This window comes from Chinchilla lanigera, unplaced genomic scaffold (genome assembly GCF_000276665.1).
Source record: "Chinchilla lanigera isolate Chin_1 unplaced genomic scaffold, ChiLan1.0 scaffold00066, whole genome shotgun sequence".
In the NCBI taxonomy this organism is placed as follows: domain Eukaryota; kingdom Metazoa; phylum Chordata; class Mammalia; order Rodentia; family Chinchillidae; genus Chinchilla; species Chinchilla lanigera.
This window is the reverse complement of record NW_004955467.1, coordinates 9660288-9684046: the sequence shown is the minus strand read 5'-3', so window position 1 is coordinate 9684046 and position 23759 is coordinate 9660288. Positions and strand designations below refer to the sequence as shown.

Genomic DNA, 23759 nt, shown 5'->3' with positions numbered 1-23759 from the left:
TTCCATCTGCTGCCTGCCTCCCTCCCAAAGAAAGGAGCCAGAGGTGTGGGAAGTTTGCCTCTATTGCTTTATTTGGTGTTTTATACAAATGACTAAAATAAATAAGATAACAAAGGCAGCTACACAGCCCTCAAACACCAGACACCCAATTTCCTTGGACTGCTGTCTAGGGTGCCCAGCCCTCTTCTTCCTCCCAGGGTACCACTGACCATCCCCCATACTGCAAAGGACAGACCTGACCAGGCAACTGGAGGTGATCACATTCTGGGGCTAGAAGGGGCCTAGGAAACAAGGATTCTCCATATAAAAGAGGAAGTGTCTATTAAAAAATAGCCCCAAAATGTAAGAAAGTCTATTTTACCCCCCAAAAAAGGCTTATATAAAAATAATAAAGCTAAAAGTAACCAAAGGTTCCTTATCCACCCCTGAGGGAAGGAGGAGGACCAGGCACTGCTGGTGAGTCACAGTGGCAATATCTTATGGTAGGCAGCAACTGCCGGGCCGAGCCCTGGCACTGCAAGGAGCAATGAAGATGACTGGCAAGACACCCAGTTGCAGAACAGGAGCACCAAGCGGATACAGGGCAGGCCAAGGGTGCAGACCTAACATGGCCCCACACCAGGCTCTACATAACATCCACAAAGAATTCACTGGGGTTGCCCATGGCCATATGGAAGCTTTGGCGACTGGCTGTCAGTTCTGGGGGCACAGAGCCCAGGTCTCTCACTGGAGGGGCTCCTGGGGGCTGCACTGCTGGAGGGACAGGGGGTGGGGGTGGGGGCATCATGACTACCATCATGGGGTTGTAGGGGAGAGCCATGCCAGGGGGAGGTCCATACGGATGGAGCCCTGGGTGAGCACGGAGATTAGGAGCACCCCCTGTTGAGCCCCTAGATGGAGGAGGGCCCCCATCACCACTCCCACCGGGATCCCCACCCCGCCGAAGGCTGCCTCCCCGACTGGAGGGCTCAGACTCACTGCCACTGCCAGACTTGGACTCAGGGGCCCGTTCCTCAGGCCTCCCCGTGCGCCCGGCACCCCCATCACTTCTTGTTGACCCACTGCTCCGGCTCCCTGTAGGGGTAGATGGGATGCGGCAATCGAGTCTCAGCACAGGAGCCTCTGGCTTCCCCAGTCTGCTCCAGCCTCGCCTCCCGGGTTTGCCTCCACCGTGCCCAAAACCCTGGTTGTACAGGTATCTGGGGACAACTTACCCTCACTGTGCTGGCTGCTGGCACTGCCCCCACCATAGGTGTATGACGAAAGCTCATGGTAGGGTGGGGGCTGAGGACTGTAGGGGTGTGGGGCAGGGTACTGGTAAGAGAAGGTGGGCAGCAGGGGCCATGGGGTCGCCCCAGGCAAAGGAGCTAAGGTGTCTTGGTCTGAAGCCCCACTGGAGCCATCATTGTCATTCAGAGATAGGTTGACAAGGTCTGGAAGACAGTAAGAAGTCACTGCTTTTCAGAGGCCAAGACCCCCAAGACACTGAATGGAAAGGAACTAGCAACCATTTCCCCATAGCCACGCATGATAGGACTCAAATGGGGTTACAAAAGCTTCTGACAGAAAACTGCTACTAGGTCCGGCAACAACCCATCGGCTTCTGTGGGACTCAGGAAAGGGTGCTCCTTTCCCCACAGGCACAGCTTTGCCCTGGTACACAGCTTGTTCAGTAGAACTTGGACAGACATTAGCTTACCCTGGGTTAGAATGGCATATACTCCCTCATACAGGACACAGACTACTCAACTATCCACCGTAGCCATGGCTGCAGTTTACAGGCCAGGCATGGGGTTGGAGTGGCGAGATAAGGTAGGCTGAGCTGCTTTCCCAGGGTTGGGGACTTACAATTCTCACAGCCGCCACTGAGATCCCCGAAGACATAATAACACTGCTCAGAGAAGGTGATCTTGTTCACAGTGTGTCGGATGAGGCCTGCCTTCAGCAGCCCGCTGGCATACTTTCGGGCCTCCCTTCGCTCAGGAAATCCTTCCACATGATGGTAAAGCCAGTCGACCACATCCGAGCCTGAGATTACCCACAGGAGAAGGCCTCAAATTCTCCTCCCAACTCCCACCCTCAGCCCTGCTTGTACCATTCCTAGTTTTGGTCTCCTCCCTCCCTTCCCACGCCACCTGCCCATGGCCCAAGAGTACCCAGAAAGGCATTTGGAATGGTGATCTTGAGCCACATGCGGTCCCGGACTTCCAGCCCAGACTCTGGTGCTGCCATGGCCTTAGTCACAGATGCCATGTCCATATGGATGGAGAGACCCCGGCTCTCACAGCCTGACAAGAGACAATGGAGAACTGGTAGTAGGGCCTAATCCTCCAGGGCAGGTCTGACCACTGCTGACCAGCCTTTGGGATGGGAGCTCACCATCAGGTAGAGAAGATCCAGATGTAATGGTGCTCATGGATGAGGAACCTGGATAAGCTGGAAAGGTTCCAGTCAGTGCAGCAGAGTGTGACACCCAGGCAGCAGGATCAATTGGCTGGATGGGCTCATCTGGGACAGAAAAGCCGCCAAGGTGATCACTTCTCTAAGATGAACACTCCTATTCCACTTCTCCCTTAACCCTTTCCAACCCAACCCGTCCCCCACAGCCGGGAGGCCCAGCCCCCCACCTCCCAGCTCCCCTGTTCTCTCAGCTTCAGCCCTTGCCAGAACAACACTCACTTCGGGGTAGAGTGAAGTAGGCCTGAGGAGAGGGATCCCAACACTTGGCTACCGTCAGCACGATGGGACTGTGCGGAAGAGAAAGCAGTCAAGGAGGAAGGGGAAAAGGCTTCAGAAAGGCCAAGACTTGGAACAGAATAGATTAAAACAAAGAAAAGAGGGAGAAGGAGCACATACAGGGTCTAAGAAAGTGAGGGTGAAGGGCTGCACAGTGTGGATGACTCAACTTCATGGGTAACTTCAAAACATACTGCTGAGGGGACCAAGGGAGCACAGCCTGTACAATTCAATTCACAGGATGCACAAGCAGGTAACACTGAACTATGCTGTTCCAGGGCTCACGCAGGGGTGGAATGAAACAAGTGTTTTGTTTTGTTTTGCTCTGAGACGCGATCTACTCTGTAGTCCACGACGGCCTGGATTCTGCCATCCTTCTGCACAGCCTCCTGAATACTGGGATTACAGTTGTGCTACTGCAAAGATTTCCTTGACCAAAGAAATCAAGTGGGTGATTACCTTTGGGGAAGGAAGTCAGGAGTGTGAAGGAACACTCTAGGGATAGGTTGTCCAGGTTATGGGCAATTTTCTGTTTCATGATCCAGGCAGTGGTGACAAAGGTAGTCCCTCTGTAATTACTCACTACATTATGCACTTTTGTTTCACGCACTTTGAGTGCCACACCTCACCACTTTATGATTTTACAAGAGGCCCATGTATCTGAGAATGGCTCAGAGGCTCACCCCGGCTTGTGTACAATATCCCTCAGCACCCGCACAGCATCATCATTGCTCATATTCTCGAAATTCATGTCATTCACCTGCAGTGTGAGAGAGGGATTCAGAGGCAGAGTGGGAGAAGCAGGACCCCTACCCAAGAGAGCTCCACATCCCACCCCAGCACACCTGCAGAAGCATGTCTCCTGGCTCAATACGCCCATCAGCTGCGACAGCGCCCCCCTTCATGATAGATCCAATGTAGATGCCTCCGTCACCACGTTCGTTGCTTTGGCCCACAATGGAGATGCCCAAGAAGTTGTATTTCTCTGTGGAGAGAGTCAGTGTAAGAGGGACGGTCCCAGCTACACATACCCCAGGAATTCTGGAAACCAGGTCCTCCCTCTCTGCAGCCAGGCCCCTTCATACCCATGTTGAGGGTGACTGTGATGATGTTGAGAGACATTGTGGAATCTGTGACACTGCTGAAGGACGAGGTCTGTGATGGGAAAAGGGAAAGGAGCTGAACTGCCCTTCTACATTCCACGGGTATGCCCTGGGTCTCTGTGTCCAAGGTCCACTGGTCCCATGAGAACCCCCTTACCCTCTCCATGCGAGGTGGCCGCTGTTTCCTCCGTCGCCGGTGGCGCTTGAGGAGACGGGAGGCACTGCTCTGCTCTGTGGAGCTGCTGAACCTGACAGGGGTTAGAAGCAGAGCACTTACAGGCTGAAATGGTCATAGGCCAAGGGAAATAAGAAAAAAGGGAAGTGGCCCAAAGCCCTGGGAAGAGATACGTGGAGCTATACCTGCTCATGGTGTCATCCTCGTCTGAGTCCCCCAGGCTGGTACTCTCCAGCTCACTGGTCATGAGGGTAGAGGAGCTCTCATACCCAGCCAGGTGGCGCTCCAGCCTTGAGGGGCCACTGGGCCTATGGCCCCCAGCTGCATAGGAACAAGAACCTCAGGAGCCAGCCTTCCTGCCCTTCTACTCAATCAAGGCTGGAGCCTGCATCCCCTTCCCAGCTCCCAGCCTACCCAGGCTCCAGGGCCAGGCCCTCCCTCACCGCCATGCTCACTGCTGTCTCTCCTTCGAGGCCGCTCCTGCCTCAGGGACACGACCGACTCAGTTTCTGTCTCAGGCTCCAGATTTTCATGGCTGCTGGACACATTTGGGCTAGAAGGACAGAGATTGTTTCCAACCCATGTCAGCAGAACAGGGCTCCAAATCCTTGCACTCTCCTCCCAAAGTGTTTAGATTCCTCTTCACCTCCTGCCCCTGGATTCAAGATACAGAGGACTCACTGGAAGGATGGAGGCCTAGAGTCCCCAATGCCACTGGTCCTCTCTGGTGGTAAAGCAGGTAATGGTGGGGGTGGAGGCACCAATTCTGTCCGAGGCTCATGGGCTAGAGGAGCCACCTCAGGCTGGGAGTTATCTGATGAAACCAGCTAGAAGAGTACAAAATGAGAAAACGTGGCTTCACTGGGAAGTCAGGTGTGAGAGAAGGGACTAAGGGGAAGCATCAGAAAGGGGACAGGGTCTCAGAGAACCTGGACAAAAGACAAAAAAAGGAGTAGCCAGTATGGGAGACTCTGGAAGAAGGGGAAGGGGCTCCCTACGACTGGCTCTCCAAGTAGGGACAGAAACAGAGAGCCAGGGCAGCCAATGACTGGGCAAGAGGAGAGCTACAGAAGTAGACTGGGGCTTAGAAAAACTTGAGAATGAGTCTAGGGCCCTTACCCAGGATACCACCCTTCCATTGAAGCAGGGAAGGCGGGCATTGTCATCTGAAATTTCTTCCTTCACCACTCTGCAGAGAGACATAAGAGGTCAAGGAGACTAGACTAGCCACCCCCATCCACATCCCTGTTCAAAGCTTCTTCCAATCCACCCCATGGATACTGACTTTTCTCTGCCCTGTCAGAGTCCTCTACTCTTACACTGAAACTATTCATTCTCATAGCCAAGAAATTTCTGGACTCAATTGCTCCCTTTCCTTATTTCACCTTCTCTCCCCAGGTCATCCTCAGAGGCACAATGCTGCTCCGAAGATTTGACTGATTAAAATCTCTCAGTCCAATTTCAAAGGCCATCTCCTGTGGTTATCCACCTACCTAAAATATCTAACTTACGAACCTCCCCCAGCTCCATTCATGTGCTTACACACCTGCCCCCAAAAGGCTCAGTTCTCAAAAGTCTTCACCCTTCCACTTCCCTTTAGTTTTCTCTAATTTACATCTGGAGAGCTGTCCAAATGTGTGGTCACTGCCTGAGTAAAAACACCCATTAGATGAACCAATACAGTACCTCCTCATTAGATGGAGAGCTCCCAAGAAGAGGGGAAGCTGGAATAAATCTGCACTAAGCAGTCTGCTCAGCCTACAGATCCCAAAGCCCAGTTCTGGAGTCATCTCTCTCACAAGTTCCTTGCAGTGGACTGGTCTTACCCTTTCTCAACCACTACTTCAAATTATATCTATTCTATTGAACACCATCTCCTGGGCCATCCCTGCCATTCAGTAGGCATTAATAAATATTTGTTGACTAAATAAATACATATATGAACCATGAAGCTCATTCTCAAACACAGACACACACATTCCTTTTTATGTGTTTTTGAGACAGGGTCTCACTATGCAGTTCAAGCTGGCCTTGAGCTCACTTTGTAACAACCCAGGCAACAAGTGCTGGGATTACAGGTGTGCACCACCACGCCCAGCTCACATTCCTCTTTAAATTAGGACTTTTTTTTTTTCTCACTTATGTAGTTGAGGCTGGCCTTGAACTCACTATATAGCCTAAACTAGCCTCAAACTCAAAGCAATCCTCCTGCCTCGCCCTCTTGAGTGATGGGATTACAGGCATGCACCAGAATACCCAGCAAAATTAGGACATCTTGTCAGATTAACTTTCTAGCCTAATATGGCCTGGGGACCTGATTTATGACACTTAATCCATTTGCTATCAGTGTGACAACACAGCCCAGTCACTACCAATCTGCTCAGTATAATGTACTATTCTTCCCAACAGAACTCAATCTCAGCATAGTTTAGTCAATTTCAGGTAATTCTATATCACCATACCATAATCTATGCACTAGCTGGTCTCAATACTAACAATGAAAATTACTACTCACCAAGAATTTACCATGTGCCGTGCACCCAAATTATTTTATGCTATGATTATCTCCACTTCACAGATAAGAAAATCAAAGAACCACACTGCACACAGAACTTGATTTAAATGACAAGACAGTATCACTCTCCCAATGCTGAACAATATTTTTAGTTGGAGTCCAGTCTGTTCATTTCTCCTAGTGGAGAGTGATATGGCTGTAGGGTCAGGAATCTACCTCAGGTAAGAGTCTCTTCTTCATCCAGGTGGTAAACCACCTTAGTCTCCCAACAGAACCACATCCACCCCACCTGCCAACCCAGTGTTTCCCAACTTAATCCAGCCTACCCTCAAAAACTCAGGTTCAGTACCCAGAGGGCCCAGTCCCAAAGGATACAAACACAGAAGAGTTTACTCTGCATTACTTACAGGCCAATGTAATCCGTAACGTTCCAGATTACCCCTAGGAGAGTCCAATCTATTCTAATATAGCCTACAGTGTCCCCTCAAGCAGCTGTCTGCACTGATTTAGACTATAATATCCCAATACAGTTGCCTGTGATAGTAAGCACAAACCCCAACTGCCTTATTGTCCCTGTACTGAGTGACCCAATAAAACTACGTCAGGACCCAAGAGAAAACACGTCCAAACCCAAAGAGCACAGAATGGTCCAAGTTTCTCCAGGATAATCTACTCCAAGGAAGCCTAGAACATCCCAATAGAGCCCTCTTTGCATTAGTATAGATTAGAACGTTCCAATACAACTCTGTCCACCCTAGCACAGGCCCAAATATGCCAAGTTGATCTAGCATGGTCCAAATTACATCTGGAGATTACAGGATTTCCCTAGTCTATATGGTACAGGACCGCTCAGAACATATCAAACTACCTCAGTAGAATCCGGATTGTCCTGAAACAAACCAGCGTTCCCTCATCTATTCCAGTATAATCTAATATTCTCTAGCCTGATTTAGTATAGCCCAACCTGTCCCCAAGCATAATCTATTCTGAGATGACCATTCTACCCCAGCATGGAACAATCTCTTATAGGGTGGGCCAGAAAAATCCCTGAACAGATTTATGCCTTTCAATACTGCCCACTCCAATCTAGCACAGCTCCCGTCCTTCTCACAGTATAGGCCTCGAGCTCACCCGAAATCCTGATCCATAGACTTGAAAAAGTACTTAGCGCCCGCGGGCCGCTGCAGAACGCTCTTGAAATCGCCGAGGGTGATGCGCTCGGCTGGGACTGGGATCTTCACCAGGTAAGGTGTCTCTTCCTCGTCCAGGTGGTAAATCACCTTCGTCTCCCCAACATTACCGCCCCCCGTGCTGCTGCCCGCCATGGTTTCGCCCGCGCGCTCCTGGGCTCTGCCGCCCACCCAACCGAGCTAAACTCCCCCGCCGCGCCTGCGCAAACCCGCAAACCGACGCGCGAGCACGGAGAAGCCCGGTCCTGTTTGGGAAATGGGCAGAGACCACGGCGTGGGGTACCGGAGTGGCGGCGTGGGCCCGAAGACCGTGGGACGCGACCCAAAGCCACGGACGCCGCCGCCTCGCGCCCCCCCGTCGCCGCTAGCGATCTCCAGGTCCCCGCCCACCTCTCCCCATACCACGTGACTCAGGCCCACCCACCTCACGCAGCCCTAGCTGCCTCATCACGTGATGGTCCCTGATCACGTGACCGCCCCCTCCTTTCCAGCGCCGGCCGCCACGCGATCGCTACGTTAAGCAACGGTCCCCTGGCTACGGACAGCTTCGCCCTGAAGTGTAGCCCCCCGCTAAATACCTCCAGACCACCCTAAAGTGGCCTTAGGGTTGGAGCAACTGGTTCCCACTCTGTTGGAGCCCTAGGGGTGTGGAGACAGAGGCAGCTCTGATCAGCGAGTGCACCCTGGTGTGCAGGGAGCCCATGGGGATTTGTTGGGGTGTCGGGGGTTCGGAACTGGAGGTAGGATAAAGACAGTTAATTGCTGAGATGGGTAAAACCCAGAACTAGGTTATCTTCAGAGTGGACCTGGAAAGGTGGTTTTCACCTCCAGCTCCAGCCAGTTTTCTGCCAGGTTTTCAAAAGCCTCCCTTCCAAGCAAGAGTTAGTAAGGGCTATAAACACCAAAGAGCCCACTCTGCTTTATTTACAACACGTAGGCTGTCTGTACAAACAGGTGGCCAGTATTACCAGAAACAGAAGGTGAAAGAAAATCATCACCTTTTCTGCTTTCCTTCCTCACTTGGCCAGGCTCTGGTCCTCCACCTTTGAGCTGCCTTGCTCAAAAGGCAAGAAGTCCAAAATTAAAAATACAACCGGTGTATAAGAAAATAAATGGGGAGTGAAATAGATGAGGGAAAGGAGTGCTATATTTACACTAGAGTTTTATAGACAACTGTCCTATCCCAATTCAAACCCTGACCCAAAGTGAGGGGTGGCAGGTCCAAGGGAGCCAGATTATGTGTCTACTGGACCCAGAAAGCCTTCCACCCTCAACTGCAATAGGTTCAATTTCAAGTCCACTGGGTGAAGAGGAAGGAAAGGTTAGGAACGCAGACACTCATTTCCAAACAGGTCTCCCTTGGGAATTTCTGCCTTAAAGTGGGGACAATATCCACACTCCGGGTGATAGGCTGAGGACCTTGAGGTTCAGCTCCCAAGTTATGTTGTCATTTGGAAGTTCCAGCCTGGAGATAATGTCAGGGCTCTCCAGATTTGGGAAGCCCCCCTAACCGCCGGGATTCAGGCCGAAGTTCTTTGCATTTCTGGCAATAAAAGAAGTCAGGAACATTGGTCTTCTTAATCTTAGCACAGGAGAGGTGGATCCACGTCCCACATAGGCTGCACTCAATCATGGGGCGCCCTGCAAAGGGCTTTCGGCAGTAACACGTGATCAGATCCCATGAGTCATCACCTGGGGAAAAGAAGGTTTGTTTGATGTTCTGCCTGAACTCTTGGATCTCCAACATTCCCCTCCCCAAACCCACAGTCCCTGCAACCCTAAAGCTCTCACCTGATTCTACCATGATGTCCTCATCCATCACCCGCATCTCGCCTTCACTGGAGCTGGCATCTCCATCTTGGCTTGTTTCAGTGCTACCAACCTCCTTGCCTTCACTGTCTGTGGGAGGGGCTCCTTCAGGGTGTACTACAGCAGGGGGCCTAGGGGCCTCAGGGGGAGTTGGGAGCACAGGAGCTGGGGCTTCACCCCCAGCTACTGGTGCTATTTCTTCCTCCTCCTCCTCCTCCTCTTCCTCTTCCTCCTCCTCTTCAGAGTCTGTATCACTGGGGGGTGCCCGAGGAGGACCAGGAGGTGGGAGTCTATCCCCCCGTTCTGCCTTTTTCAACTTCCGCTTCTTGCTCTTCTTGATCCGAGATCTCTTTTCCCCATCCCCAGGAGCTGGCCGAGGCCTTCGTAGAACCCCAAAACCAGCACCACCTCCTGGCCCCAATTTTCTGTTCTTTCGGTCCTTCTTTCGAGGAGGCTGGGAGAGGTCCCCTTGGGAAAGGGGCACCGGGGTGAGAGCAGCAGGGGGCCGAGAGGTATGTGTTAGGGATGTAGGGGACAGCGGAGATGCCACTTTAGGCCCATCCAAATCAAAGAGAGAGTCCTTGAGCTTCATCTTCTCAAGCAGGGTGGCACTGTCAGGGGCCTGCAGACGAGAGAAAGTGGACCTTGGGGGTCCTGGATGGGTGGGACCTGCTTGAGCTGCCCTTCTTTTGGATGACTTTGCTTTCTTAACAAATGTCTGGATGGTACGAAGATCTGAAGGAGCTGAGTCCCAGCCATCACTGTCTGCTGCACTCTCACCTCGCAATGGAGAGCTGGAGCCAGAGGCTGGCCAGTCACTTTCCTTAAAAAGAGGAAGAGACCACAGTAAGCAGAAACTTAATGTCACCTCAGCCCTCCACAAAAACTCAGCCTGCACAGGGGTTAGATCTAGCCCAAATATCCCACCCCAACCGTGAAATCTCACTGTGCTCAACATTTATCTTCAGTCCAGTTGCCACCAGTTCTCCTCAAGGCTACCTCTGTGCCACTGCTGCTGAGAACGAGGGGGCCCTCCAGGGCTCCCTGCCCTGGCTTCAGAACACTGTATCCCTGCCAGTCCAAAGCTGTATTTCTTTAGCCCTGTTCCTTCACAGCCTCACTTGTTACCATTTTCAGTTCCTTAAAATTTATCCAGAAACATCTTTTATTAACAGCAATCAAGTCCATTCCAAAACCTTGACCAATGCCTCTAGATCTCCCCTATCACTTCTGCCCAAGTCAACATCTACTGTACATTACTCTCTCATCTTACTCCAGCTTTCCCATTACAACTCTTAAAAGCTTCCAATTTCCCTAATACGTATCATTTTAGGCACTGCTCCTCCAAAGTGATAAAATCCTGATTCAAATTAGTTGTTCTCTTGTCCCTACCTCTTTGCTAGGAGGGATATAACCAGCATAAGCCAAAACAAAACTGCAGAATTTGTTGAAATCCTCGATTGTTCTCCGACGTTTCTCTGGTGGCTGAAAGGAAGGAAGCACAGATCACACTGAAGCCAGACACAAATTTAAGAGGGACATCTAAGAAGGAGGGGAGTACTGTCAGGTAGTGATAGGAGCCTGAAAAGGTAAGGGACATCTTACCTGAGTCTCTGGCTTAAGAGTCGGAGGTGGATCTGTGGAAGAAATAAAAGCTTAGTCAAAAGACTAGAAAAAAAACTGTATAAAATCCCACCTTGAAGTCTTGTAGGCCCCAAGCGAACCCCTCCTCTCCGAGGTGTCTCTGCTTGGCCAGCAGGCCCCCAGCTAGGCTGGCCCCGCCCCTGCCCCCCTTCCGCCCCAAGAGGGGCGGAGTCTGGGCGCGGCGCCCTCTCGGGCCTCGCTATAACGCTCCCCTTCCCCCAACCGGAGGCCGGGTGCCCCGCCCCCCCCCACGGCTTCTCCAGTCTACTCGCTCTCTCAGCGCCCCACCCGCCATACCGCTCCCGGGCCGAGCCCGGGCCACCGCCCGCCCCCGTCCTTCACACGCGCCCAGAGCCCGGAGTTCCTACCCCGCCGCGCTCCACCGCCCCAGGCCCTCCGAGATCGCACACGCAGCTCGCCGGCCCCCAGGGTCCAGGATGACCACGCTGAGCCGCTCCCCGCCCTCCGGCCCCTTCTACTCGAGCACGAGGCCAGACGCGCCCCTTACCCCCATCCCAAACACACACGGGCACACACATCCAACGCTACTTCGCGTCCAGGACAGACCTGAGAGCTCCAAACCGGACGCAGCCCCACCTGCCCCCCCACCACACCGCGCTCCCCACAATTTCGCCGTCCCTCCGCCCCCATCCGGGGCTTTGGCCCCTCCCCGTCTAGAGCGCTCCGGCTCCCCGCCGGGCCCCCGGGCCCAGTTCCGAGCTCCACTGCCCGCGGCCGCCGCTCCCCCCCCGCCCCCGTATTCACCAAGTCACCAGGTTACCGACCCCTCAACTCTAGCCCCCTCCCCTCAACCGGCTACTCCCCCGCAGCCCCCCTGCCCACTCACCTTCCGCAACTCCCAGGCTCTAACCCGTGCTGAGCCCCCCAAGTCGCCGGTCTTAACCCCCCCACCCCGCCCCACCGCCCCCTACAACTACCCAGCTCGCCTTGTTTCCCGGCTTTCTTGCCCCACAACTCCGCCCGGGTACCGGTCCCTCCACCACAGACAATACCAGACCCCCTCTTCTCCCCACAACTACCTGCCCACTCTTCCTAACAATCACCGAGCTATCTCTGGCGGCAACTGCTAGGAGCTCCGGCACCACCGTCACAAACTCCCCCACCTCGGGCAACTACCGGGCCTCACTCGGACCTCTGCTACGTCCTCCCTCCTCAACAACTCTCCTGCACCCAGATTCCCCCAACAGCCCAGCTCCAGGGCCCCAACCAGTGTGAGGCCCTTTTGGCCCCTAAACCCCGAAGCTCAGAGTTTCCAGCTCCTACCCCGTGTCCCCCACACACAGTGCCTGATCTCCAACTATCTCAGCCTAGTCTCCTACTCCTTTCTCCAACGTCTCTTAACTAGTCCCTCTTCACCTCCAGTACCAGGCCCCCGACCCCAACCCCGCACTCCCCCGCAGAGCTTGGGGCTCGACCTCCAAGTTTGCCAATTGATTCCTCGCCCGCCTCCCGCCTGCTCTGAGCCGGTCGAGAGCTCACCTTCGGGACTGGGCTCCGCCATGGCTTCCAGCATCGCCCCCTCCCCTCCTCCCGGTCCGGCGTCCCCCTCCCCTAAGCCGGAGATCCTGGTGCTGCCTCTGGTGTTCGGTACTCCAACTGCCTTGGTCCACAGAAGTGTCCGCTTCGACCCGGTTAAGACTTCAGTCCGCTAGCCGCTGCCGCCACCTCCCTCTACCACCACCTCCCGCACTCCCGGACCGGGCCCCCTCCCCCCGCGCCGCCGGCCGCCTGCTCCCTCCTCCTCCCTCCCCCTCCCCCTCCTCCTCTCCTCCCCTCCCCTCCCCTCCCCGGCGCCTACACGCAGTGCACCAAGGGGTTTGTAGTTCCTCCCTGGGCAGCGGAAAGGGGAACGTATTAGTCTCCAGAACCTCAATTCCCAGCAAGCCACGGGGCAGCGCAGGCGCAATAAGCCGATCCCCGCCTCCGGGGAGTGGCGGGGATATCGGGAGAAAAGGGGGTAGGCGGAAGAACGTGCACAGGCTAGTGGGAAATGTAGGCTGGGCGGGACCGAGGAAGAAGGGATTAGAACTCTCGGCCACCATACAGTCTCATTCTGCACCTTATTTCTTCCTCAGGGGAACGCCCCACTTCCGGCCAAGCGGACAAATGATTACTGGGAGATGAAGTTCTCCTGATAATAATGGCTCCCTCCTCCCACTCTTCCTTCCTGGGTTTCCACTCCACAGGCTCCCACATGTGGGGACAAAGTCTGCAAGGGACATACAACTGCAGATAGTTCTTTTACCGCCTCCCACACTCGAACATATCTTACTTAATCCAGAATGACAAACTTGGTTATGTTTATCTAAAACAGATTTTCAAATTTTCTCCATAGGAACTCACATTAAAAAGAAAACTCTTGGGGCTGGGGATTTAGCTCAGCGGCAAAGTGCCTGCCTGGCAAGCACAAGATCGTGAGTTCGGTTCGAGGTACCGGAGAAAAACCAAAAAAAAAAAGAAAAGAAAAAAGAAAACTTTTTCTTTTACATCAGAACCCAATACACTCAATTCCTGGTACCGGAAGAAAAGACAAAAAAAAAAAAAAGAACCCAGTACACATGTACATAAAGCTAGTATTCCATTCATAATAAGTGCACCCTTTTTACGTACAGAAGAAACTGCGCCCCCCGCCCCCAGAAAAAGAGAAGAAACTGCCCATCAACAAAATAAACCAAATATATTTCTATTCCTCCAACCTATACCAGCTCTTTTTTCTTCCACACCACTGAAACCCAGGATACTTTTGAAACTAAAAAAAAAAAAGAGGGGGACAACACAAGCCAAAATTCAGTTCAATTGGTGGTTTCCTCTTTATTGATGTGACTCCTACCTTCCTTCCACAATTTCAATCTCTTCCATTACCCCCCAAGAAAGAAGGTTGTGAAAGGGATTGTTGGGGTTCTGAACACCCTGGACAGTTGGAAAGGGAACAGAAACCAAAACAATCACTGGGTGTGACAGATTGACAATCAAGAAGTCTAAACCACAGTGGGAAAGGATGGTAAAGAAAGGGAAGAAAGGAGAAAAGAGAGGTACAAAAGGCCATGTCCACCATTACCCCTCCTGCTAAGAGGGGCTAGATAGAAAGCCTTAATCTTTAAGAAGTGCAGGTCCTGAAAAAGGGAAGTTGTGTTTGAGCCTGAAGGAGCTGGAGATCAGGGAAGGGGTGCCACCTCTCTCTTTGTAGAATGGAACCTCCCACCTCAGGGGTAGCAGCTTCACAGACCGTAGACACTTTCATCACTGTAGGCAATGTATAGAAAGAAGTCTTCTTCATGGTGTTCCTAAGAGAAAAGCAAAAATGGGGTTTATGCAATAGCCCTCAGTAACTTGAATCACTCACTGTTTAGACTCACCTTCAAAAATCTTTTTTTTTTTTTTAAAAAAAGGCACCCCCCGACAAAGTAACTCACTGACCAGACCCTAGCCCTCCAGTAGTATTTCCCTGTGGCAGTCCTGACCGAATGATCTCCAACTGTTCTCTGACATCTTGGAATAGGAAGAGGGAATGGAAAAAGTCCCCATCGGGACAGTTCCTTCAGCTTACTGGTGTCTTCCTTCTCTCTCATTGTTCTGTCAAAGCAGGCCAGTTGTTCCAAGAACAGCTGACCTAAAACTTTCTCCCAATCAAGCTCTCCCAAGACTCCTCTCCACTATTTCCCAGGCACCATACCTGGTATAGCTGACCCATTGTGGCACTGGTGGGTGGAATAACATTGTTGACAAAGAAAAACAAGGCGTCCTCAGCTCGGAGATGAATTCGCTTCCGGATCAAGAAGTAGAACTGACCAACTGCCAAAGATATAAGGTGCAAGAAAGTCACAGAGGTCATAAACGCCTTCAGAAGATCTGCTGGTAGATGGAGCTCCCCTCACACACACAGAAATGGCACTCCCACTGGAAGCAAATTTGGGTCTTGGGTCAGGTTCCTACCTGTGAGATCAGAAGGCACCAGGTATTTCTTTTTGTCCAGGTCCCCTATCCGAGCTTTGGGAGCCTTTTCTACTATCACCTGATAAAAAGAAAAAGTGAAAGTTGACATATGGAATACAGCCCACAGCTCCACTTGTCAAGAACTCAAGCTACTATAGTCCCACAACTTAAACCAACCCTAGACTCACTTCTTTGTCTCTGTACACGCGGTGCAGCACTAAGTCCAGACATCCTGACCTCACTTGGCTCATCTAAATACCCAGGATCAATCCCTGAAAGGCATGTCATAATAAATAACTATCTTAACCAGAGAAGCCTGATGACTCGTCTAGGCCAACTACAGAGTCAATCTTTTTCTCCGGGGGAGGGTGTGGGTGGGTGGGTGGGTGGGTGTGTGCTGGGAATCAAACTCAGGAGAGGCGCTGTGCCGCTGAGCTATACCCCCGACCTACACAGTCACTCTTAAAAAGCTAGCTAGCTAGCTAGGCAAATGACCACGTATATGACGCTCAGGCTGTCAAAATCTAAGGTCTCCACTCCTGAATGCCAAAGCTTCTCTCTCCCATCCACATCGACTCCCCCCAACTCTACTGCTCTGCCTTCCTTTCAACCCCCAGTCCTAGGCACAACCATTTCAGGAGGACTCCCAGCCCCACTACAGATGGTAGCCGGACTCCCGCGCGTAGGTCCCACATCCAAGCCCAGACTGCGGCGTCAGCGTCCCTTGCCGCGGCCCGAGTTACTGTCCTCACCGGAACCCGGTCCGGGTATTTTTTTCGGATCTTCTCGCCCTCAGAGCGGCGCTTTTCGAACGGATGCTCCTCTTTGTACACGAACTTCATCCTCCCGGGAACCGGGCTGGACCGGGCTAGGCTGAGGGAACCCGGGGAGGGGGGGCCGGGACAGGGGGCGGCGGCGATGGCAGAGACGCGCGGGCGGACTCAGCGGAGCGATCCACGAATTTGCGCCACTTCCCTATTCACCAACCCCGCCCTCCCCCATCCCGGCTGCCCCGCCTGCTAAGATACGCCACTAGCCCAGCAAGTAACGCCACTATCGTGGCACCACCCACTGTCCGCCTGCCTCACGCCATTAGCGTAATCGCTTTGGAATCAACTTGTAGGCTGCGCAGGCAACGTAGCAAAGGTAGTTGGCTTTTGTTATGCGAAAATAACTGAAAATAACTGAAAACTCTTTCCCGATCTCCCCGCGCGCCTGCAAGAAGGCGGAGATGAAAAGGGGTAGATGATAATCATGACACCTGGTTCTCCAGAAGTTCTTCTCGGAAATAACGTAGAGCTGAAACAATTACAGGCTATTCACGAAACGTGTTGCTACGCTGCAAGCGGCTGTTGACACCAAAACAAAGTAGTACCCAAAGGATAGAAATGGACTCAAAATAAGAGGGAAGAGAGAAAATAGATATTTAGACAGATAGAACGCTTATTATTCAAAAATGAACGGACCAATAGGGACTGGAGATAAGGTCGATCGGAAGGGACTAGACCATCGCGGAGGAACACGACCAGGATTTGTAGCAGTGAAATCATGTGATCTCTGAAAAGGGCGGAGCGTCACGTGGCGAGGGTGAGGAAGTAGAACCGGTCCCAGAAGGCGGGACCGCAGAGGGAGCGGGGCGGGGGGGGGAGGGGGGACGTCAGCCCCGCCCCGCCCCGCCCCGCCCCGCGAGGCTGGGATGTCGGCCGCCTAGGGGCAGAGCCCTTTCACAGTCCACGTCAGTGCCTGCATGAAACCCAGCCTTCTCGCGTATAGGCCCTTTGTGGCGTCCAGATTTCTCCCATTCTACATCCTACTGCTCTGATGCTGTCCTTCTAAAGCAGTGTCCTCCCCAGGGCATTCATCCTGTCACTCAGGACCCATCCCATTAAACACCTGGTGTCAGCCGTTCACTTCTCCGAGTCCCTACTCAACACCACGTTTTCTCCTCCTCCCAACAGCAATATTCCCGTCTCAGGGACAGGTTGGACTGTGAACAAAGTCCCCTCCATTTCCCAATACCCAAGAGAAGGACCTAGGGCAGCTTTGGTTTCAAAGTTATAATGCATGGTTTAAAAGAGAGGAAAGAAAGAAAAAAAAAAAAAGCTGGTTACAGGCCTGAGGGAATCTAAGGAGAGAAAAACAGAGGGAAAGTAAGGGAAGGAGAAGTTTGGGGAAGATCCAGTGGCCCAAAATCCCAATCTCCCACCCACAACCCAGCCCTTGGAGCAGGAGTGAAGAATTTAGATCAGTTTTGTACGAGAGTTTTTAAAAAATCAAATCACAACAAAGCTGACTTGGCTTCTCTTTGAGCCTCCCGGATCACTGTCCACTTTATGTGTCTCTCACTCCGGCCAGTCCTGCCTCCACCAGACACTGTTTCGGCTGTCCATGGCCTCCGCCTGTCCCAGTCTGAGGTTTCCATGGAGTGTGAACACGAAGTTAGTGAGGCTGCTTCACAGTCTGGCCCATGTGTCCATCCAGACTCCAAGTGGAGTGTAGGGCTCCCAGGGCAGAGAGGGTTGGAAGGGGCACACCCTGCCCAAGCAGTCCTCACATTGGACAGGGCATCAGCCAGCATCCCAAGGGCTCACCCTCCCTTTCCCCCCCACCCCAACTCAGGTGGAGGGGGAGCAGCTGTCACCAGAGCCTATGTTGGTGAAGGTTTCGGCTCAGCACGGAACGAACGTCAGCGGTGAACCTGGGATGACAATAATGTGCATTGGTGGAGTACCTTGTAGTTGACATGTTCACAGCACTAGCACACAGCAGGCCTCACTGGAGATGTGGGGCAGCATTTATCACCACTTTCACATGATGACATAAGTTCAGTGTGACCAAAACCCAATGGCTAGAAGTGATGGTCCAAAGTCTAAGTTCTCAAGGGAAGAGAGGTCAATAAGATAAACAGGACAAACATTTTTATTCTCTTGGGATCCCTCCACAACAACCTTTCCTCAGAAATCCAAGAGCCCGATTCCCTTACCTGAGGGCATCCAACATTGGGAGCAGGTTGAGAAGGGCTGTGTCACTGGGGTCACTGAACCAGGATTTGATGGGGATGGCATTGTCTAAGGTGGGTGAAAATACATATAGGAAGAAACAAAGGAATCAAGAGCACCTGGGGTTTTTACATGATATTTCTTTACTTAAAAATCTTTTCCTTCCAAACTAAGCACTGTGGTGTATGCCAATAATTCCAACACTCAGGAAGCTGAGGCAGGAGGACTGCTCTGAGTTTAAGGTCAGCCAGCCTGCACTACATAGCGAGTTCAAGGCTAGCCTGAGTTACATGATGATACCCTATTTCAAGACACTAAAAACAAAAACACCTTTCTGTTCTATCTCCAACAATCTCAGTAAACAACCTCCTGATTTATCTTCACAAGAGTATAATCAAATATTAATCACCAGATCTCATACTAGTTTGAAGCTTCTAATCAAACTTACTATTACTGTGCCTCACTTGAAACATATTTAATATAGGGTGTCTCATTCAGAAAATGGGGGTGTGTCTCATTTGAAACAGAAACAACTTGTACTTGGGCCTACAGTACACAAGCTCTCAAGAACCAAGGCCCGTGTCTTCTGCCTCCTACTTCCCTACATTCAAAATATATCCTCAGGGGGCTGGGGATTTAGCTCAGTGGCAAAGCGCCTGCCTGGCAAGCGCAAGGTCGTGAGTTCGGTTCCCGGTACCGGAGAAAAACCAAAAAAAAAATATATATATATATATCCTTAGGGATCTGGGGATAGGGCTCAGAGATAGAACACTTGCCTAGCATGCATGAGGCCCTGGATTCCATCCCAATCACCACCCCAAAACCCCTCCACAGACCATATCCTGGTCCTGCCAGACTCACCACCTTTCCCCATACCTGGGTGGCTCCTGTATGCCCCTGGGGAGTTATCCAGAATCACAATGCTGGAGAGGTCACTGTGGACCACAGAGAGGTCCTTGATGTAACTGCCCAATTCCAAAGTGCAGTGCTGGAAGGCAGGGGATTATGCAGTACACCTCCTCCATGCCTCCTCACACCCCTACCAGGCCAATTACCGCAAACCCAGAAACTTCCCTGGTGGCCTGTCTCCCAAACCTCACTCTAGACCTGGATTCGGTCCCCTTACCTGTCTGTAGTATCTTCTCTTGAGAATGCTTCTGCTATTATCCAATTTATCTGCTACTGCAGAGCCATAAATCTCCATGCTTGCTGTAAACACCACCAGCTCATACCACTGGCTCACCTGAAATAGATTGGGGATTCGAGAGGTGTCAGAGAAACTGATCATTCATTTAGCACAGAGTTCTCTTTCAACCTAGTCTTTCAGGCCTTCCAGCAACATCAAAAGTCTCTGGGTACACAAAATTCTGCACCCCCTCCCAAGCCTTCACACTCAGTGTCTGAGGAATCCTACACTCTTCAGGTACAGAAATGGAAACACAAAAGACCAAAAAATAGAATGACATCAGTACCACAAATGAACCCTGTCTACTCAAAATCATTCCCTGTATTCCTACATCCTCCCCTTCTCCAAATCTACCACCACTCACTTCTCACCCCTTCTAAATCCCTTAAATTCCCAGAGCCCTATATCCAGTCCTTCATCACACCATTTACACACTCACCACTTCTGGTTTTGTTTTTTTGTATGTTTTTGTTTTGTTTTGTTTTTTCCGGTACCGGGAATTGAACTCATGACCTTGCACTTGCCAGGCAGGCACTGTGCCACTGAGCTAAATCCCCAGCCCCACACTCACCACTTCTAAGAAGAAATCCACATGTGGCCTCTTATGTACAAAAAACCGGACAGGATGTTTGTCTATCACCACCTACAGAGGAACAGGGAAAGACTGGGGGAAGACCTGGGCACCAGGACACAGGCCCAGAGAATACCCTAACCCCGAAGGGCTCCTGCTGTCCTTCAGGCTGACACTAGTGCCAGAGCTTGAGAACTAGATGCTCTAGGAGTGGGAAGGGGAGCCCAAAACTGGACATAATAACAGATGTACCATCTTATCTCACCCATGCACCTTAAGGATGAAGTCAGGAGGTGTCCCAGGACGCACAGTGGGCCTCAGGACCCCATCATGATGCGAGTGAATAAGTGTCTCATCCAGATCCAGCACCAAGATCTTCCTTTTCACCTGGGCTGAACCACAATGGGAAGGGATAGCATGAACTGATCTCCAGACAAAGCCAGAACCCTACCTCAACTTCAAGGAGTCTTCCCAGGCAGCATACTCACCTAGCCGATTCCGGGACACAGGAGACAAGGGGAGAATATCATATCGAACAGTTTGGTATTGAATTACCTAAAGATAGCAAAAAAGAGGATTAAAACTCTTGACAATGAAATCTTCCCCAATAACTATAGCAGGTAACAAATATTGAACACTTACTATATACTGGGCACTATATGATTTAAGATTTTTCATTTAATCCCTAAAACAATCCTAATAGGACTGGAGGAAAAATCAGTGATAGAGCACTTGCCTAGCATATATGAAGCCTTGGGTTCAATCCCCAGCACTACTAAAACAAAACAAATAATAATAACAATAAAATAATAGTAACAACAACACTATGATTATCCCTGTTTTACAGATAAAGAAACCAAAGCTTGATGGGATAAAATACCTTAACCTGAGTCCATACAACTGGACTTATCTTATTTATTCATCTCCCCAATTAAAATAAAGACTTTATGAGAGCATGAATTTTGTTTTTGTTTTTGTTTTTGTTTTTTTTTGGTTTTTTTTCTCCGGTACCGGGAACCGAACTCACGACCTTGCGCTTGCCAGGCAGGCGCTTTTGCCGCTGAGCTAAATCCCCAGCCCCGAGAGCATGAATTTTGTCTCCATAGTGCTTTTCCCACTGCCTATGACATTACAGCAAGGGCAGTCAACTAATATTAGTAGACTCAATAAAGTGGTATAGCCAGGATTATTCCCTTGCAAGTTGATGCTAGAACCTGCCCTCTTAGCCATGCCATTATCTTGCTATGCTGAATAAAGACATACATGGGTCCCCCTCTTCACCTCTAGGATTCTTTGTGGCAACTCCCATAATGCTTCTTTTGGGAAACAAAAGCCTTACACTCTTGGTAGAAAGGCAATAGGAATCAAGAGAGGAGATCCTTGGATCACTAAGGGAGAATAGAGAATGAGGGAATCCAGAGGTTGTCAGGTCATTTAAGTTCTTCTGGCTGAGGGCCACCAGGCCTATTTTAACCAGCCACCTGTCCACTTGTGTCTCTGCTAGCCAAGTCACAAGTTGCAGAGAACCTCAGCCCTCTGAACAACCTCCTTACTATGCTGGTACCCAGGGCAAAGCACAGAACACCAGAAAGTGCCACCTGCTAGGGTGACAGACAGGACACAGAGAAAGCCATAGTGAAGTAAGGACTATGAGAGGTAAAGAAGGGCCAAGGACACGCACCAACCTCAGCCTTCTAATTCTGCTTCTCTAAGTATTCTCTAAAAGCTATTTCCTAACACTCAGATCTCTCCACACAAAGCCAGGTTCATCTCCTCTTTTATTCTAAGGTACAAACACTCTTCACTCTATGCCTAGGTCCGAAACCACATCAGACACTGGCTCCCCCTTCGCAAACAAAAGGACTTTCTCCCTCTTTTCCCAAGACATCTTGCCCTTCTGTTCTCCCTGGGCCATGATGGGGGTTGCAATGAGGACTGAAACAGCTCGGGTGTCCTGCCCTGCTATCTCGGGTTGCATATGCTGGGCATGTAGGGAATGCTCCAAGCATCTGCCAGAAAGGGAGTGGGGGAGGAAACCACATCGGAAAGGAAGAGAGGACAAAAGGCTGTGGGGTCAGTGCTGCCAAAGGAGAGCAATTCTGGAAGTAACCAATCTTCCAGTAGATGGACTGGAACATTACTCTCTACACCCAGAAAACTGATGTAGTAAGGGATAAGGGGAGAGTCTCAGAACAAGGTCAGACAGAGAAGGCAACAATCAACACAAAGTAAAGGCCAAAAGCTCACCCCACACTCATCTCAGCCTCTCTGACCCCGAATTCTTGGCTCCTAGCTTTCCGATCTCAGGGAAATAGCCCTGCCCACAACCACCACCACGGAGAACAGTCCTCACCCTAATCCAGGAAGTTGAAGGATCAGACTGGTAGAGAAGAGAATGAACCCAAAGGCAGGCCATTCCCTCCCTCAAACCAATTAAGTCAACCACTACTACCACCTAGGTCTTTCTAGGTATTCTCTTGACCTATGCTGCCCATACTTGGTTTTACTCTTTCAGATAACACTGAATCATTCCAAAGAGTACAGACCTCTATGTCCCAGATCACTCAACTTTTCTCAGATCCTTTCAGAGGATCCACCCCAGTGGTGATGACAAAACAAGACTACATTCATTATGTTACTGCATGTTAGCAGAAAGAGCTTGACCTTGGATAAAAGATCCAGGAAGGGAACCCAGAGGTGCCTGGGTTCACCCAAAAGTCTCCACTTCCCATGATATCCTTTCACAATGCTAGATTCCCCTGGAGAAACCAGCGCCCCTTCAGATGCAAACCTCTGCAACTGACTGGCTCTGTCTTCTAACAGAGATACTTTAAAGTGCTGTCTCCCACAACTAAAAATGCCCATCATAAAAGCACTTTAGTCTTAGGGTCTCCAAATATCCATACATCCACACTTACACTATGAAACCAGTTTCTAGGACCTTTTTTGAGGAGTTCCATTGATGAGGTTTTCCCAAGTTCCCATCCATGTTTATCACCTATGCCCTCCTATCCACTCCCAACCTTGACACAGAAGTCTGTGTCTCCAAGACTAAGCACACCCAGAGGTTCCAGTAGTAGGGTCTTTCACGAACCCACATCAACAGATCTGGCTGCCAGCAAACAGGTGTTCCCTGCCTCTCAGTTTCTTTAGCAACAACTCCAGCTTTCTTAATAATGCCCCACCCACCACGTTAGCCCCCAAAAGTTGCCTAATTCTGTCCCATCTAGGCCCAATTACCCCCTCCCCCGATCTTAATTCTATTATAAGCGTTCTCCTCCTCCTTGTCCCACGCCCCACTCAGGGTACCCTAATTCTGTAGCAGAAAAGACCCCCACCAGGACTTCTTCCCTAGGCCTGAAGGCAGAATACTTTCCGAAACCCAAGAGCACCGCGGACAGAGGTCCCCACGACCGCCAGCGCCCACCCAGGCTCACCGTGCGGATCTGCCTCCGCAAAAGGTAAATGAAGAAGCTCCACAGCTTGGCGGCGAAGGCCACGAACGTACGCAGCCCCAGCAGACACTGTGTCCGCATCATCCCGATGACCCCGGCACCGCCGGCCCCGGGGCCCCCGCGGCCCAGCTCCGCCAGCCCCCCGGGGGCAGCCCCCCGCCTCCGGGAGGGGGAACGGGGGCCCCGAGTGGCAGTAGAGGCTGCAGAGGGCACGGAGCGGGCGGCTCAGAAAGCCACCCCTGGCGAGGGGAAAGCCCAGCGGAACGGGGAGCTGGGGGACAGGCGTGGGCAGCCCGCGGGGGCCGACATGGACGGGGAGTGGCACAGACGGTTTCGCGAAGGTTGCAGGCTGAGACAGGTCGGGATAGGACGGGGTCCTCCGAGACCAGGAGGGAAGGGGATGGAGAATTGGGGGAGGGGGT

General features: G+C 51.5%; 4 protein-coding genes across 7 annotated transcripts in view; all 4 read right to left on the bottom strand.

Moving 5' to 3' along the window:
- Positions 1–50: 50 nt before the first annotated feature.
- On the bottom strand, positions 51–8135 carry Dvl2 (dishevelled segment polarity protein 2). Of its 2 annotated transcripts, none has more exons than XM_005399545.2 (15): positions 7661–8135; positions 5134–5203; positions 4696–4841; positions 4458–4567; positions 4200–4335; positions 3997–4087; positions 3822–3891; positions 3582–3721; positions 3420–3496; positions 2680–2747; positions 2380–2508; positions 2157–2288; positions 1849–2028; positions 1215–1433; positions 51–1074 (listed from the first exon to the last, which is right to left on the bottom strand). In XM_005399545.2, the coding sequence occupies exons 1-15, from the start codon at positions 7852–7854 to the stop codon at positions 626–628; spliced, it is 2211 nt and encodes a 736-aa protein (XP_005399602.1). In that variant the 5' UTR covers positions 7855–8135; the 3' UTR covers positions 51–625. The 2 variants fall into 2 exon arrangements, with proteins under 2 accessions (XP_005399602.1, XP_005399603.1); XM_005399546.2 differs by having other exon boundaries at positions 4470–4567.
- A 477-nt stretch (positions 8136–8612) lies between these two features.
- Positions 8613–12914, bottom strand: Phf23 (PHD finger protein 23). 2 transcript variants are annotated; one of them, XM_005399540.2, is made up of 5 exons: positions 12673–12914; positions 11134–11165; positions 10921–11013; positions 9511–10351; positions 8613–9411 (listed from the first exon to the last, which is right to left on the bottom strand). In XM_005399540.2, the coding sequence occupies exons 1-5, from the start codon at positions 12704–12706 to the stop codon at positions 9197–9199; spliced, it is 1215 nt and encodes a 404-aa protein (XP_005399597.1). In that variant the 5' UTR covers positions 12707–12914; the 3' UTR covers positions 8613–9196. The 2 variants fall into 2 exon arrangements, with proteins under 2 accessions (XP_005399597.1, XP_005399598.1); XM_005399541.2 differs by lacking the exon at positions 12673–12914 and adding an exon at positions 11681–11742.
- A 1065-nt stretch (positions 12915–13979) lies between these two features.
- Gabarap (GABA(A) receptor-associated protein) lies at positions 13980–16109 on the bottom strand. Of its 2 annotated transcripts, XM_013522089.1 has the most exons (5): positions 15879–16109; positions 15315–15398; positions 15127–15205; positions 14867–14985; positions 13980–14477 (listed from the first exon to the last, which is right to left on the bottom strand). In XM_013522089.1, exons 2-5 carry the CDS (start codon positions 15375–15377, stop codon positions 14412–14414), a joined length of 327 nt encoding a protein of 108 aa, XP_013377543.1. In that variant the 5' UTR covers positions 15378–15398; positions 15879–16109; the 3' UTR covers positions 13980–14411. The 2 variants fall into 2 exon arrangements, with proteins under 2 accessions (XP_013377543.1, XP_005399595.1); XM_005399538.2 differs by lacking the exon at positions 15315–15398 and having other exon boundaries at positions 15879–16106.
- A 1059-nt stretch (positions 16110–17168) lies between these two features.
- Positions 17169–23759, bottom strand: part of Ctdnep1 (CTD nuclear envelope phosphatase 1) — a gene marked incomplete in the record, with an annotated part of 6791 nt that continues 200 nt past the window's right edge. Inside the window, 8 exon segments of the mRNA XM_005399537.2 lie at positions 17169–17824; positions 18110–18194; positions 19002–19113; positions 19252–19368; positions 19883–19954; positions 20156–20274; positions 20371–20437; positions 23320–23759. Coding sequence (XP_005399594.1) covers positions 17764–17824; positions 18110–18194; positions 19002–19113; positions 19252–19368; positions 19883–19954; positions 20156–20274; positions 20371–20437; positions 23320–23421 — 735 coding nt within the window.